Raw genomic sequence first — 17,622 nt, 5'->3', positions numbered from 1 at the left:
TTCTTTGGCTAAGCCAAAAACTGAATCCGATCGATCGATCGATCGTTGGCCAACGATCATCGTTTTACAGAGTCTGGCAATCAATTAACTGTTTTATTATTCGCGATGCCCAATTCCCAGATGCAAGCGTTCATCGAGGCCGTAAAGGTGGCTGTAGAGCAGCCCTATTTTGGTTTGCGATTTCCGGTGTGTCTGTTTCGAACTCCATTTCCCATTGGCTTAATTGGATAATAATCATAGAAAAACTTATCACGATACGGCCATTCATGTCCCGACTTATTTACTTGGTTCCCTATAGATCCCAGAATTTTTGGGGATTCGTATTCGTATACCGATTTACCCATCATATATCAAGGGTTTTGCTACAAAGTTGGAAATTGAGAATAGATAGTGTTTTGACTTATATTTGTACATTAATATAAAAATATATATTGGATTTAAAATGGTATATTTCATATTTGAAATAAACTTATTCAAAATTTCAATTAAATATTTTTCATATTTAAAGTAAATATATTTAATTTAAAAAAAAAATATGCTTCATATTTAAAATAAATATATTTCATATTTCCATGAATTATATTTCCTACAAATTTAATCTATTATATTTATTTTTAAATGTTTTATATTTAGATTAAATAAAGGCCGTTGAAATACTTTTTAATACATTTTTCTAAAATCAAAATAAATTGTATTTAATTTCAAGAACCGAATATTTAATTAAGACATTAATTTTATGCCATTTTTCTCTAAGTGTAATATGTTTTGAGACCTAATTTTTCCATATTTTCCTGTAATACTCTATATATTTATGTGTCCTTTATTATATACATTGATGATCCATTTCCCTCTGATCCCTAAAGTTGTTCTTAGTTTTTTTGGTGTTTCGTCTTTTCCACTCATTCACTTATTCTCTTCTGGGTTACCATTAGTAGCCTATATCCCTCTTTTTACCCCCTTTATACGCCGCATAGCTAGACATTATCTCGATTGTTCAGTCGTCGAGGTGAGTGCCATGAAATGGTGGCAAGACCCTCCCATCCACCCATCCACCGAGTCATCCAAGCCATCCAAGCCAAACAAGCCATCCACTCTTCACAGATCATTCGTTTATTCGTTTATTCATTAGCAGAGTCAAAGAGTTGAACAACTTTGTGAACTCTGCGAGCATTATCAGGTGCAGTCACAATTGGTCCCCATTGAGGGGCTCCTCATGGGGCTCTATTCAAAGGCCGAAAACAACAAAAACCGAGATACACCGAAATGTCGGGCCATGGGAAGGGGAGGGGGTACAAGGTGGTGGGGCTAGTGGAGCCAGTGGAGAAGTTTCACCCAACAAAGCCACAAGCTGGTTCCGCTATGATCGTATTTACTTATGTTTTACCCGTACTCGTAGTCGTATATTTCTTTCGCCTGCTTCCGACAACCAGGCCAAAAGTTGGGGCCCAAAAGCCGAGCTTGACACTGCCTCGGGGTTTTTTCTGGTGGGTGCGGACTGAAATGAAGCTGGGAATGGAGCTGAGGTTGGGGTTTGGGCTGAGACTGGAACTGTGAGAAGCCCCCATTCGACTTGGGCAACTTTCATTTTCGTCGAGAGATGGCCGCGAAATTTTGGTGTTTTTTTTTTTTCGGACGGTCATTGCGCCGCTGTCTGTGGCAAAGCCATGGCATATAAATATTTATGTGTTGCACTTGAGAGAGCGCTGGAATGGGAATCTGGGGGCCTCCCAGATTTATGGGCAGTTTCCGCGACCCGTCTCCCGACTCCCGACTCCCAGCCGTAGCTGCAGTCAAAGTCGTAATCGCTGCAGTGCGGGTAATTAGCTGTGGCACAGCAGAGCACCACCGCAGCAGCACCCGCACCCGCACCCGCACCATCAGACGCACCAGCCACCCGCTTCGATGGCTTCTTGTAGTGCATTTTGTTAACAAATTATTGGACGCACACCGAAATGCATTATTCAATGCGAATCCGATAGCGCAATGAAATGGTAGCTGGAAATATTTAAAAACAATTGCATCTACGCACCGTTAACTCCTTCGAATCACCGTTAATGCGTACCTAATGGCATCCATCAGAAAACAGCGTGTAATTGCACAAATTGTAATTGGTTTTCGGAACAAGGCGATTCCAATTCCGATTCGGCATTATGGCATTAGCTTTGAATCATCTAACCGCGTCTAATTGCACCAATCCATTGGTATCTGTACGAGTATCTCTATCTGTATCTGTATCTGTATCATACGAGCGAGCATTAAAGACTGCTCTTCACTGGACCCACAATGAGGAACTCTATGATTATGGCTGGGCCTCTTGCATAACATTTCCTTTTTACCAATATGTAATTGCTGGGAAATAAAGCGAGGATACTCACATATGCTTCCGAAAGGGAGGGCCTTCGATTCTATACTGAGTAGCCCTATTCTTTCAACCAGAGCCGGTCCATTCTCTACCATCCTAAACGATCCCTTCTATTGTATATCTCTTCTGAGAAACAACAATTAATGAATGTATTTTACATATTACACAATATTTTAGTCTAGAAATTATGTTCTTCATCCTCTCCCACAATACCATTTAGAGCCCTGCATTTGGTGGGATACGTTCGGTCAGTGAGAATCAGCATCTCAGTTTTCTTATTACATCAAATCGCTCGCCCAAAAAGGACTGAACGGTATCGTCAGTTTTACTGTGTGAGATCCCAAAATTTCGGTCTTTTTTCTCGCTCACTCCGTATTGGATTCTCTGGTAGAGCGAATGATGTGCCTAGGCGAATGCACACGAACTCCGTATTAGGTTTTGAGTAATTTTAAGAGACATACGAACGAAAATCTTAGTAATACACGTACTGCGGATTCATGCAGGGCTCTACATCCTATCAAAGATTTTAGAACACCTCTATTTCTCCATCTCTTTGAAAGAGAACAAGCCGAGTGGGTTCTTTTGATGGGATTTGTATCGGCATGAGAGGCGTCATCTATGTACGATTATATGCCAAGCAACCTTTGATTTATGGGTTATTCTTCAGCTACCGGTATTCCGATCCATTTATGTAGCTTTGGTTATGCCAAGACAGGCTTAAGCTCTGTCAAGTTTGGACACAGCTTTCAAAGTTGTTTCCACTATTTAGCTTTAAGCTCACATTCCAAATAGTTATAGCCACGACTTATAGCTTACTAATATCTGCTCTTCTTTTGTTTCATTACAGGTTAGTTCCATCCGAAGCATATCCAACCACATATGTGGCTGCAAAACTGTAACGGCAGAAAACTTTTCCCATATATGTATAAGCCATACGTAGACAAGATGTAAGTTTATGCCGAATTCCAGGAGCTTTTGGGCTTTCAACTTCCACGGAAATATGGATAGTTTCCCAGCTGTACTATTACCAGTGTCATCTTTGCTCTCAGAGAGTGTTATACAGTACACAGTAGCTTAAAAACTGGCCTACGGTCTATCGTGGCATTAAAACTGTCAGCTTTTATACTTACGAACAGCATTTTATGTGGCACGAAGACGATTCTTTTGTGGCTATTGGAACAATGGGTCCTTCTCTCCCATTATTTCCTCTATTATTTTAATGTTGGGTACAAAATTAAGTAAATTGTATGGCGATAATACGAATACATTCGTCACCAGCAGAAGGCACGAACGCAGCCCTCCTCCCGACCAACCGACCGAGGGGCACTACCGCATAACGCGTGAAACGTTAACCGACCCTATAATCATGTATAAAATGTAATTTTAGCCATCATTTAGGGATCATCAGGGTGACCGTTTATGGGCTATGCTCCTACAATAAGTTGTGGCTTTTATTATAAAATTAGTTGTGGCTTAAATCATATAAATATATATATACAGGGTGCGCCATCTTTGTTTATGTAAAAAGATATCGATTTCCATTATATTCCATATTTTCCATTATAAACGAGGGGGAACGTTGTGAGTTGCTGCGGACACCGCAACTCTACATTTATACCCGATACTTAGTCAGTATGGCTCTTCTCCGGCAGACGCCGCTAATATTAAACGACACGACAAAGAGTGCGTGCGAGAGAGACAGAAAATCAGTCTGAGCGTGACGTCGGGCGCTGCGTAGCCACTGCAAATTGATTTCTTGCTTTTGGCTACAAAAATGATCCAATCTGATCCAGATTCAGCAATCTGATAGATATAGTCATTATCTATGATTCTGCGTTTTTAGTTTTCTCGAATGTGCAATATTGTGGATGCAACAGATTTTCGTCCTTTGTGGGGGCGGAAGGGGGTGAGGCGAAATTCTGAGATATACGTTTTATAGTGAGATCTAACAGAAGTGCGGATACCAAATTTGGTTACTCTAGCCTTAATAGTCTCTGAGATTTGTGGATGCCCCAGATTTTCGTCCTTTGCGGGGGCGGAAGGGGGTGTGGCGAAATTTGGACACGAAACGGTCAAGGTCCGATATCACAGGAGTGTGGATAGCAACCAACTATGGCTCTTATAGGTTCTGAGATCCTTGAACTCATATTTTGCAATTGGCAAAACAGACCATGAAACCTGTGTGTTAGAGAGAGACAGAGCGAGAAAGAATGAAATTGTTTTCTTGATTCTGGCTATAATCATTATACGATCTGGTTGAGATTTTACACTCTAGAACATATAGTCATCCTCTACGATTCTGCGTTTTTGGTTTTATCGTATCTTTAAAAATGGGGATGCCACAGATTTTCGTCCTTTGTGGGGGCGGAAGTGGGCGGGGCAAAGTTTTGAAATATTTTTGTAGCAGTGACATATCACAGAAGTCTGGATCCAAAACATCGTTGCTCTAGCTCTTATAGTCTTTGAGCATAAGGCGCTGAAGGGGACGGACAGACGGACGGACGGACAGACAGACAGACAGGGCTCAATCGACTCGGCTATTGATGCTGATCAAGAATATATATACTTTATGGGGTCGGAAACGATTCCTTCTGGACGTTCCACACATCCACTTTTACCACAAATCTAATATACCCTAATACTCATTTTGAGTATCGGGTATAAAAACATTAGTCAGTTTTCGCACCATGATGCTCTCAAAATATTAGTTTGTTTTACAACCACCATGGACATGCGCTGAAAACTGTGTAGTTGCTGTAAAACTATATAGTACACATGTGAAGACTGCACCCTCTCCATTTGCGATATCAATTTATTATGTGTTCGGTTCGTTTGCATTTGAGAGTAGTCGTATTCTAGTCGAAAGCAAACATCGAATGCTTCCGAAACTATCCAAAACTTAACAGCTAATTGAGGTACTCCAAGTGTACGCGGCGCCAGACAAACAGTAGCTACAAATTAAATTCTAAAAGTAAAACAAAAATATATAAAAATATAGGTATAGGTATGTATAAAAGTATAACGTATAAAGGATACGAAACAAAAAAGGAAAATACAAACAAATTATCATAAATGACTCGATATTTACATGAAGCGCTTAACTAAGACTAAGTCCGGTAGGGATGGGCACGGAAGGGGGATGGGGTAGTGGGGGAGAGAGTGGACAAAAACTAAAGCTTAATAAATACAATTTATTCAACATCGCGGCAATTTGTGCTAAACTAAAGGCTAAGGCAACGCGCGACCTCTCGCACTGGATCTTTTGAGTCCCTTTCCCGTATCCCGTAACCGCAGCCCCAGAACCACCCGTAAGCCCCCAATTGAAACCCCAAGAACTCTAGGAACCCAGCTACGAGCTCGGCAATTCCCATTGACGAACCGCCTCCTCCTGGACATGTTCCATTCGGTCGTCGGTGGATGAGGTCGTGGCATTTCCCGATCTCAGTTCCCGCTTGCCCCTCCATAGGGGTCGTGTGGCCTGACCCTGACCCTGGCCCAGTCGCGGCGAGGGCCCAGAGCTGGGTGACAGCCAGAGCTGCTTGATGAGATCGGCCCCCTTCTCGCCAATCATCACGACCGGGGCATGGATATTGCCATTGGTGATCGCCGGCATAATGCTGGCATCGATCACCCGCAGCCCGGGTATGCCGTAGACCCTGAGCTGGGGGTCCACCACGGCCCAGGGATCGCTGGGCGGTCCCATCTTGGCCGTGCCGCTCATGTGGTAGATGGTCATCGTGTACTGCCGGATGAAGCAGTTCCAGTAGTCGTCGGTGAAGAGCGTCAGGTGCTTGCAATTGGGCAGGGGCTTGTTCCAGAAGCGGGCCCCGAACCGCTTCATGGCCTCCGTCTCGCCCATGGCCACGGCGGCCTTGACGCCCTCCCGCAGGACATTCACGTCGTCCGGATGGGTGAGGTAGTTGTGGTAGAGCAGGGGATACCGCAGCGGGTTCTTGGAGGCCAGCTTGATGAAGCCCCGGCTCTTGGGGCGCAGCATCATCGGGAAGATGCCGAAGACGTCGCGATTGTTCACCTCCCCGAAGACCTCCTGGTAGAACTCGTCGCTCAGCCCGTGGGCGGTCTTCACCTGTGACCCGCCGTCGGACATCACCGAGGCGGAGGTCATCATGAAGTTCATGTCCGGCCAATCGTCGCTGGCATTGGCGTACTTCGTGTTGATGAAGGCCACCGCCTCCAGTCCGATGCTGGAGGTCAGCGGACCGTCCTCGGTGATGGCATACCGCAGGGCCGTGTTGATGTTGACCATCCGCTTCATCACTATCGATATGGGGTAGTCGATCAGGAAGGCAATGCCCCCCACGGCGATGTGGTCCTGCAGGTTCTGGCCCACCCCCGGCAGGTGCTGGACCAGGGGAATGCCGAATCGACTCAGCTCCTCCCCGTGCCCGATGCCCGACAGCATCATGAGGTGGGGCGAGCTGATGGCCCCCGCCGACAGTATGACCTCCCTGGTGGCGTACACGTTCTGCAGCCGTCCGTCCCGGATGAACTGCACCCCCGTGGCCCGCTTCGTGGTGGGGTCGGTCAGCACCTTGGTCACGTGCGAGAAGAGGGCCACGTGCAGGTTGGTGCGCAGCCGGATCGGGCGCAGGAAGGACTTGGACGTGGAGCTGCGAGAGCCGCGTCGCATGTTGAACTGATAGAAGCCGAAGCCCGTCTGCTGCTCCCCATTGACGTCGACGATGTCGTAGCCCATCTCCTCGCCAGCCTGCAGGAAGGCCGGGCCCAGGGGCGTGTTGTACGGCGAGTCCTGCACGGTCCAGGGGCCACCTTCGAGGGGAGAAGAAAGACCAGTTCAGCCGAGAGCTCTGTTTGAAGGAGATGCATGCCCAGGTTACCTGTTCCATGGTAGCGCTTGTTCCTCGCCAGGTACGGATTACGCTGGTCCTCGGACTTGCGGAAGTATGGCAGGATCTCCTCGTAGGACCAGCCCGGATTGCCGAACTCTGCCCACTGGTCAAAGTCCCTGCGATTGCCTCTGATGTAGAGCATTGTGTTGAGCACCGAACTGCCGCCCAGCACCTTTCCCCTTGTCCAGCAGCAGCGATGGTCCTTCATGGCCTGGCAGGCAGTGGCCTGGGGCTGGGTGCTGAAATAAACACAGAGATTTCGAGTTACAAAGAGACATCCAAGAACATGCAGAGTATTTGGGTTAAGGATACCCTAGAGACTCCAAGTCTCTAGCCAAAACAATTTGGGTTTATGGCCGGCTTTATCGACAAAACAAGATACAAGATACAACCAATAATAATTAACCAGTCAACAAAGCGATAAAGCGGCAATGAAAGCCCCATTAGCCAAGCCCCTCTCTGGGAGAGCCGGTCTGGCAAGTGTGGGGCACTGAGATGTCGGACGCGGCTTGACCAGTGGCCAAATTACGACACCACAAAAGAAACGACAGCGACGGCAGAGACAGAGACAGAGACAGAGAGAGAGCAAAGTGTTAAACGCTCATTAGGGCCCACTCGGCCACTGCAAAATCCAAGCGGCAATGAACCATTTGACCTCTACTGGCGCCACCCCCTCCTCATTCACGTAGTACCGTAATGGTTTCGGGTATGCGTATGCGTATCCACTGAGTGGCATTTAGTTTTAACTGCTTTAAGGCCTTGGAGTATTCGAAATGGCTTGCAGCAGTTTGTTAGAGATTGCCCAAGCGGGTTACTCGTAGAAGATTCAGAAACTTGGAGGCTAGAGGAATATATGGATAGAATGAGCTTCAGAAAGGAGCAAAAGATAACCGCAGTCGAGCACCAGGCAAATATTGTATAATCCGCTCACTCGAAAGTTCTGATCGGTATGTTCACATTGAATGGCTTGCTCATTGGCACTGATCCAGATTCATGCTTTCAGAGGCCACAGAAACAGCTTACAATTCAGCGGAAAGTAATATTAAACCCAATTGTGGAATAGGAAACAAAATGCCCCTCAAGGTCCGCCAATCCGCGTCCCGCCTTTCCATTTCCCTTTCATGACCAGGCCTGGTCGCAGATCTTTCGATTGCGTGAGTGCATCCAATGCGAACGAAACAAATTGGCCAACAAAACGTTTTGACAACTATCTGTTTCGTTTCGTTTCGTTTCGCTCCCGTTCCCAATCCCATTCGGAATACCGTTCCGATTCCGTTTCCAATTTGGTTTCCTTAAGAGCGCGCCTGATCGAACCCCCGGAATGAGCTAAACACATAGGAAGACGTTTGTGGCTAATGAAAATACAAATTACAGGCGACAGGCGACAGGCAGCACCAATCAAGATGACAAAACAAAACGAAACAAACGGAAATCAAATGTCAGCTTGCGGAAAAACCCCATCGAAATGATGTGGTTAAAATGCCATGGAGAAAAGCGTGCCCAAAGAGAGGCAGAGAGAGAGAGACAGAGAGAGAGATTAGTTTCGGTGGAAAAGTGGTGCGATGGCCCATCATTCACTTGGCTGGCATTTCCATCTTATCTGCCCTGCCCTGCCCTGCCCCCCATTGATTCACACCTGCCATCGGGGTGGAGGTGGAGGTGGCGGTGGCGAGGGGTGAACGGTGAGGGTAATTAGCATATGACAAGCATCGTCTCAGCTCATCTGTGTATCTGTTGCTCAGTGATTTATGCTCTCGGTGGATCGGCTATGAATATACATTTCCTGTTGCCTTAACCCCGCGGACACCCAAGACCCAGACCGAGCCACGGGGCCGAACCACACGCGACGATGACGAGCCATTAATATGAATTCGCGCCACCGCCGCACCACAGTCCCACCGTAGCCCCACTGTGCCACATTGTTCGGCATAGTGACTTATTGGCTACGTGCTCCAGACACAGGTGCCGCCTGAAATGAAAAGCGAAAGAAAAAACCAGAAAGAAATGCCAGCTCTGGGCCCTCGAATACCCTTTCAGGTTTCCGATTCAGAGTTCTAGATCCACAAGGCATCTAATATACTGCCCATTTGTGGCACTGTAGAGACAAATGATTGACCAATTTAAGGTACTCCCTAGTCTGCCCCTTGCGGCATAACCACTGTACCCCCTGCAAGCGTGGGTATGGAGAAAAAAAAAAACACTTTCGCCCCAACTCCGGCCTCGACTTCCATCTGACGCCCAACTGACGCAATTTGTTTGTCTTTTATTAGCCATTTAACAGTTAACTCACATAAACGTAACAAATTATTATTAACTCATTTCGCTCAGTTTATTTACTCTGTCTGTCTCCTTTTTATGGTGGAGTGCCGTGGAGTCCCCTGATATTAATGGAAAGCAGAAAAGTGGAAAGCCCCACCTCACGGTTACAATTAAATGGGGCTAATGATTGATTGTCCATGCATTCAGACATATCTCTAAGTGATGATACTTTTTTATAGATATGTCACAATTTGTATTTATAGTTTTTTGCTCTATATCTTAAGTGTCTTTTCAAGCGAAAGATAACTAACGCCCTTTGCCTCTAATATTCCTTAGCATTTCGATCGTAAGAACAACGTTTTCGACTGACTTCTTGAGTATTCTACAAAAAATATCTGGAAAATCACCTTAAGATGGTACAATATAGTACCTGTCTAGAGATATATTAAGGTATTTATCAAGGTCATATGGATGCTCGAAGAGAGACGAGCCCAATATATTCCCGCTGAAAGCCCTTTGCGTATTAGGGACTGTGGAATCGGAACAGGCCAGACATTAGGGGCATTCACTCACTTAGCAGCATACAATAATTGCTGCTTGTGAAATGCATATGAATACCGAAATTAGAGTTGATTGCATTGTTGTCGTAATTGTTTAATGCTCGTTAGCCGAATGTTGGTTAAGGCCTTGCCGGCGTTTGGGGTTTTGGGCTTTGGGGTTTTGGAGGTAGAAATAATGCGCTCGTATGGAACAACTGTTGATTGCCTTATAAAAATCACTTAACGGCCGCATTAAGCAGTAAACGGCGCTAGTCAAACGAAATCAAATGTTTTATTAATGGAAATATCATTGGAGTCAAGTGGCGATGCATAATATATAGTGTGTGCCAGATAAATTAAGAGGAAAATCAGACATAAATACATTCATAAGACGTAAGATGAGGGGCAATCAAACACTTAGAGAGGTATGCGATGTGCTTATAAGAATAGAACATAATGCCTTTAGAATTTTTATTATTCAAGAATAAAAGACCTATCATATGAATCCATATTCAATGATCTATAAAGGATATCTATGTCTATCTATTTCTCTGAATTGTTGAGCATATATTCCCCAACCGAAAACCTTCAATTCCATTTTTCCATTTGATTTTCTGTTCCGTTTTGTCCCCATTCCTTTCCGTCCATTACACTTTTAATGAATATTTCATAATGTTGAGTGTGTACATACGATATTTCATTGGTGTTAATTATATTAACAACATTTTAAGGTCCATACTCGGGGAGTGTTATCAACTTTTCGATTAAGTAAAACCATATTTCAGCATTCCTATTAACGAATATTGTTATTCTTTTTTTGGGAACTCCACAGCTGTTTTTATTACTCAGTTGACACACATCGCGGTGGCGTATGACGTAGCCAGTGATGCCTGTCGCCGAGCCGAACCGAGCCGAACCGGCTCCACGTATCTCTCATTGAGCTGTTGCTGTTTCTGTTTCTTCTTTCGATTGGCAACAGTTGGAGTACGAGTACGAGTACGAGTACGAATATTCAGGTGCAATTGCAAAGCTGTATCGGAGCTGTCGTTTCATTTCAATTCGTTTCGCCGCGTTCCGTTTCGTGCCGATTCCATAGCGGCAAACCAGTAACCGCTTAACCCACTTTATCACGTCCGACGAGCCGGTTTGGCCAGCAATTGGCCAGCCTCGAGTGCTATTGGAGTTGGGAAATTGGAAATTGGTCTGGCGTAGGATATCCCGACCAGAGAGCAGACATCCGGCTGCAAGGGGCGTGGACACCCAGTACATGCACACAAAGTTTTGGCATTTACGAACACTGCCAGGCAATGACGATGACATTATTAAGTGTTGGCCGTCAGGGGTCGTCTCTCCCGCTCCGCTCGGATTGCATAATATCCAAAAAGTGGAATTTCTGCTGCTTTTGGGCGGGGATTTAACGAGCCTTCGACTCTGCCTTCGACTCTGCCTCTGTCCACGTCTTGGAGCCCCGCTGGTGTCTGGCTAATCATCGCTGCGTGTATCAAGTCAATAGTAGAACAAGACAGATTTACTGCTGTTGCAGCTATTGTTTGTTGTTGCAGGTTTTTAATTGTTCCCCCCCTCCCCCATTGACGCCCCAAATGGCTTGCAAACGAGTTGCCACAGTCGGTGGCTTTGTTGGTTATGAAATATTTGAAGTATTCGCCGGCAGGCCGTAAAACTTTGATGTATTTATCCCGAAACACTGTGAGGATACACCCATTGGCCTGCTTCTCCTACGGGCGGGACTGTACCTCTCTCCTATCGCAAACTACAACTCAACTTTTGATGGCATCGAATGCATAATACAAATTATTTTATAGCACTTCCTTATAGACGAATACGTAATGTTCATTAATTATGTATTCTTATTATTATAAGATTATCCTCTCTGCATTTCTGGATATGGTAAGGCCAATCCTTCTCCATCGATGTAGTGCAGAACACTCTCGAAAGTCCTCCTTCTCATGGGTTGACCTTGAACCAACCCGACAACAAATTGAAATGAAATTTGGGGCTTTCTCGCACAAGAGAAACTTTTCCTTTCCCGGTGAGTCACATTCGAGCGACGCCATGGAAACGGGTATCGCTCAAGAGAATGGATCGTATCGGATCTTATTTAATTTCAATTCAATTCGATGCAGTTGAATGCAACAATTCGCGCGGAATTTCCTGTTTCTGTGTCAGCCCGCTGTCCGTGATAAATCAGCTTTTTTAGGCACTCAAAAATTCACCAATACATTAAGAGAAACCCTCTTAAAAATGCACCTGAGAAGCTGAATTACAGTGGGTTATACCCTATCCCAAGGGTTCTACAGATTTCATAAGAAAAAGTATAAAAATTTGTGCACTCTTTATTTGATGGCTTCATCGTACAAGTTTCAAGTTAAAAGCCATTCAAGAACTTCGATAGATCGCTATATCTTTTATATCTGTATTATTTGAGATATTCATTTATGTGTAGCTTTGTTTTTTGTTAGGGTATCTACTGCTTCGACGCCTTGAGGCAGATTTCCACAGATCCCATGACTGGGACTGGGTCACAGCTGACTGACGATGGAGAGCGGGCCTGGACGAGACAGGCACGGGCTCTCCAAGCAACGTCACCAGACCCAGCCCCAGTCCCAGTCCCGGCTCAGGCCACCCCGAGTGATGCAACGATTCAGAAACACGCTCGCTTGTTGCCCCACATTGCGCGCTGCACTAAACATTTGTTTCAGTTTCCATTCCATTCCATTGCAGTCACGCAAATTCAATTTGAATGGAATGCAATGGAAACGAAACGCAATGCTAATCGTTATGGGATTCTGAAAGTGAAACTGCAGAAGAGGAAAGGGGGAATGGGGAATGAAGCAGAAGAAGAAGAAGATACAACGAAAACAAAATCGCCGCTAGGCCTCGGACCCAGCCCAAACCATTAAACAGTTAAATGGATTACGGTATTGGTAACGCGAGAGGCAGCAAAAAAACAGAAACAAAAACAAGAAAAAATTCCGAAAATGCCGAAAACTCATGAATAATTGAGCAGGCAGCAGTAGATTTTTGGTGGCCGTAGCAACAGGTGGGACCCGTCACCATCATCAGCTGTTTGCTAATGAAGCCACCGAAATGCCGTGAGATAGAAAACTATTCGAACCGAAATCGAAACCGACCCAGGTCGAGCCTCTGCCTGGGGCCTTGGGGGCTGGGGAGGGACTTCCTAACGGTAGCCCGTTCTAATTTGAAACAGTCACAGCATCTGGTCTGGCGGTAACAATTTTCCAATCATTGCTAACCGAACTGCCGTATAAAGCCTCATTTAATTGCTGTTGGAAAGCACAGAGAAAGAAGCGATCGAAACGATCGTGCTGGGCATCTTTATCTAATTGGAACATTCTGGAGCGCCGAGTGAAGTGGGCAGTGGAGAAAAGTGAAAGATCTGAGAAATCTGGGGAAATGGGAACAGAAGCCGCCACCTGACAGCTCTTAGGAATGTTGTCATTGAACCAAGAAACGGCGAAGAAGGAACACCAATCGGAACGGGGTCTGGAAGGGGACAGCCACAAAGAACAAGGAAAGATTGAAGTTTGGAAGGAATATCAAACAAAGGATCGGAAATGATCATCAGAATCCTTGAATTCCAAATGAAATGCCAGGAAAGGCGCCCAAGATCTCGATTCTTTATTCGAATCAGTAGGACACCTCGAGATCTCTCAGGAGGCGCCCAAGAACTCGATTCTTTATTCGAATCTGGAGAAGACCTCGAGATCTCTCAGGAGCCTGTACTCGTATCCGTTCCAGATCCACTCCCTGCGATTTGTTTGAAGTTAGTGACTCAATCTGTATTTACATATGTCTTGCCTTTCTTTAGTCGAGTGCCGAATGCCGAAATCGTTTGCTATTTGCGTGTGAAGATAGCTCTGGCTCTGGCTCTGGCTCGTACAACACTCGATGTAATATGAAATTTGGCAGGCAGTTGCTAACTAAACGAATCCGGCCTTTTGCCATCGGCCTGGCCTCTGTCTTGTCTTGACTCGCCTGAACTCCACGTGTGCTCGGCCATTCCGGGTCTATTCCAAATGCAAATGATGACCATTTCGGTGAGATTTGCATTAGCTGCGGCTAATGCCCAGAATGGGCCGCGACCACTAATCGAAAGGGCCGAGTCATTGAATGGGTTTTTTCGGGGAGCAAAAGGGTGCAAACAAAAGCATAAACTGGAAACTGGGCCAATGCTAAGGCCAAGAGCCTCACCCACTTTGACCCTCCCACCGCTCACCACTCACCACTCACCACTGACTACTCACCGATACTTCCAGTCCATTTTGCTTTTGTGCAAATAGAGCGAGAGGAGGGGCACATCCGATATGTCCGTCTCGTGGCCGCCGGCCTCCAGCAGCAGTATCTTCCAGTGGCTGATCTCGGAGAGTCGCGACGCGAGCACAGTGCCCGCCGATCCGCCGCCAATGATGATGAAGTCGTACGCCTGGTCCACCTGCGGCACATTGAAGGGCCGGTTCTCTGGGTCGAACAGGTCGTAGTTGTAGTACGCGATGGCCGCTATCAGGAACGGCAGGATGGTCAGCTTGCCCACGCCCACGACGGCGGTGGCCAGCTTGATGGCTCCGGCTATGGCCAGGCCCAGCTGGGAGGCGCCCACGGCGGCCACGCCCGCCGAGGCGGCGCTGCTGGCCTTAAACAGTAGGCCACCCACCGATAAGGCGGCGGCGCCCAGAGCGGGAACAACAACCATTCTGGATCTGAATCGGGTTCGGGTTTGGGCCTGGATTGGGGTTGTTTGTGGCGGTTGGGGGGTGACCTTCTACGGGCTTGAACTTGTCCTCTTTGGATCTCTCGCTGGTACTTTCCCGCTCAGAATGTATCGAAAGCCAAAGCCTGGCACACTTTCATTCGCTCGTCACGATCACAGTGGCACAGTGGCAGTGGCAGGCGCAGTCACGTTCACAATCACGTTCGCGTTCGCGTTCACTTCTGTTGCTGTTGTTATTGCACTTTCATTCGGCGCACACATTGAGGCAAAAAATACCAAAAAACAAAGCAAAAAATCCACACAAAAAAAAATACGCACTCACTAAACACAAAATTCAACAGACACAAAAATAAATATCAATTGTAATAGAAATTTTGTGGCTTGTGTTTGTTTTCTTTTGGGCCGCGCGTCGCTCTTCGTTTCGTTTAGGCCATCCGCCTCGTCTGGCTGTCGCTGCTCTTCTGAGCCACAAAAGCAACTCGTGTGCGACGTTTTTGTCTTTGCTGCTTTTGGCCGGTTGTCCAGCGGGGGGGGGGGAGACGTGGACGGGGACTGCAAGCTTTCTTGTTGCAAGGCGCTGGCAGCGGCAGCGGCAGCAGCAGCGATCAGTTGCGCATGTGCCGTGCCGTGCAGCAGCTTTGGCCCCAGCCATGCGTTCCCGTTTGCTTTTGCTGCCGCTGCCGCTGCCGCTGCTGTTGGGGGCTCCTTTTGCGCTGCTTCTGTTGCGGTTACGACGGCGACGGCGACGGCGGCAGAGAGCATGTGCGCTGTACGTACTCTTTGCCTCTCTTTCCCTCCCTGGCTATCTCTCTCTTTGTATCTTTCTTGCGGTTTCTGCATACCCTTACGAAGAGCAGATCTGCAGACCCAATCAGTTTCAGTACCCAAAAGACTCTATATTTTGTAGGGTAACAAAGGCTTCGGCTAGCTTCTCTTTCGCTGGGGCTGGGGGTCTCCTTTTGTGCTTTTGTTGCGGCTGGCTTTGGCATTGCAAAACGCTTACAATTTTGGCCAATGGCGCTCCTGGGGTCTCTCTCTGACTCCATCGGACTCACAAGTCGGCCACCAGAAGTAGTTCTTGCAAGCCAGTACCAAAATAACGATAACGAGACGTGTGTACAGTCTACACACTAGTGCATTAATAGATGCACACTATGCAGTAATAGATAGGCTAAGAACTAAAGCTATTCCTTGAAAACCATACTCTTATATTCCAACTTTTCATCTAAGAAAGTCCTAAAAGGTCATGCATCAATGTCCGTTACTCTCGTCGATACTCTAACGAGTATTATGCAAAAACTGTAACGAGTACAGACAATGTGACCATCGTTACTCTTTCGCGTGATCGGAATACTACCAGGCACGTGTATCCTGCTTGGATAACCCCCAATCTTCTTTGCTGATTGCTTGGGCTCCTGCTGGGGTCCCCGCCCCCAACTCTACCTGCAGGTGGGCTGTAGGCCAAGTTCACTGCCTGGATAACGCTCTCGCTGTCATTCTGTTCCTGATTGAATAAGAAGCACACTTCGCTGGCTTGGGGGCTGGCCTGTCACGCGAACACGCGTCATCGGACAAATGATATGCACTCGTATACGGATGACATGTGCTCTGCCACAGCCCGTACTACCCTAACAGTCACGCGAACGCGTCATATGACATATCGGAGCCTGTTCTCCATATGCGCATGGTGATGACATGTGCTCCTGTCCTCCTGTTCTCTCCTGCTGGGTCGTGCCTCACGCGCATCCTGCTTGGCTAACGCTGCTGCTGACAGCCGATGGAATGGTCCGTTGCAAAACGTTAACCGTTTGGCGCTCTCGCTCTCTTTTTGCCCGGTTCCTTGGCGGTTTGCCAATGTGATTGCGGTGGCTGTGTGGTTGCGAAACGGTTACGTGGTGGACCACCAGCCAGCAGCTCCTGCCTCGCCCTGGCATTTGCCAGTGGTTTTCACGTGCCCCGCTTCTTGCGGCTTGCGGCTTGTGGCTTGTGGCTTACTTCACAGGCGACCTTCATGCTCGCTTGACAGTTATGTGCGCTCTCCAGTAAGGCAGTCACTCAGGCAGTCAGGCCGCCCCGCTGTGTAGTTGAATCTGCTCACGTAAGCCACCTGACACGAGCAGAGGAGCAAAGAGAGAGAGAGCAGCAGGCAGAACCGATATCATCCATTGATTTTGGCTTGGCATTGAACAAGAGTTCAATCAAATCGGCGGCGATTCAAGTGAAATTTCAGACATTATTTGTATGGATGGTTTAACCGGTTTTTGTTGTTGTTGCTGAACAGATTGTGGGCCAAGCAATTGTCAAATCACGAGCAATCCAAAATGGGGATATCTATTAAAAATAAAACAAGTATTTTTGGTCTTTGCTTATCGGGAAATGGCTAAAGATAGGCAACCATATAATGGGTTCCGTTTCCCGTCTTAAACGGAAACCGACTTTTATGGTTGATTGTTACTGAAAATACTACGAGTTCCATGTAGGATGGGTTACATATGTGCACCTTTCTTTGCCTTCTGTGCATCCCGCCTACCCCCGGCTCACTAGCTTTCAAGTAATAGAGCGAGAAATCACTGTACAAATCATTTTATTCTACCCAGGGATTCGTACACCTTCTATAGATTCTATAGATATAGATCTGGAGCGTGTCGATGCGTCAACGCTGCTCCCATGATCTGGCCAGTGATCTATGGCTGTGCAGGTGTCGAACCAATCGGAGATGTTAAACCGTTTCGGAGCCACAAAATCAATTTCACAGCAATTCTAATCGCAAGCTTGTGCCGTGCCATGCGGCACAGTTTTTGAGGCTTTGCTTTGTCACAATCATCGAAATCGCAGCTGTCC

At 46.7% G+C, this 17,622-nt stretch overlaps 2 protein-coding genes across 6 annotated transcripts in view; one reads left to right on the top strand and one right to left on the bottom strand.

Moving 5' to 3' along the window:
* Positions 1-17,622, top strand: part of LOC108155864 (flotillin-2) — a 107,091-nt gene that overhangs the window by 54,172 nt on the left and 35,297 nt on the right. The gene's annotated exons all lie outside the window — the stretch shown is intronic.
* Positions 5,144-15,241, bottom strand: LOC108155776 (glucose dehydrogenase [FAD, quinone]). Its single transcript, XM_017286839.2, has 3 exons — positions 14,318-15,241; positions 7,222-7,472; positions 5,144-7,153 (listed from the first exon to the last, which is right to left on the bottom strand). The coding sequence occupies exons 1-3, from the start codon at positions 14,761-14,763 to the stop codon at positions 5,712-5,714; spliced, it is 2,139 nt and encodes a 712-aa protein (XP_017142328.1). The 5' UTR covers positions 14,764-15,241; the 3' UTR covers positions 5,144-5,711.

The sequence above is a fragment of the Drosophila miranda genome, chromosome XL (assembly GCF_003369915.1).
Source record: "Drosophila miranda strain MSH22 chromosome XL, D.miranda_PacBio2.1, whole genome shotgun sequence".
Classification (NCBI taxonomy): Eukaryota; Metazoa; Arthropoda; class Insecta; order Diptera; family Drosophilidae; genus Drosophila; species Drosophila miranda.
The sequence above is the reverse complement of the archived record's forward strand: the minus strand, read 5'-3'. Positions and strand labels throughout refer to the sequence as shown.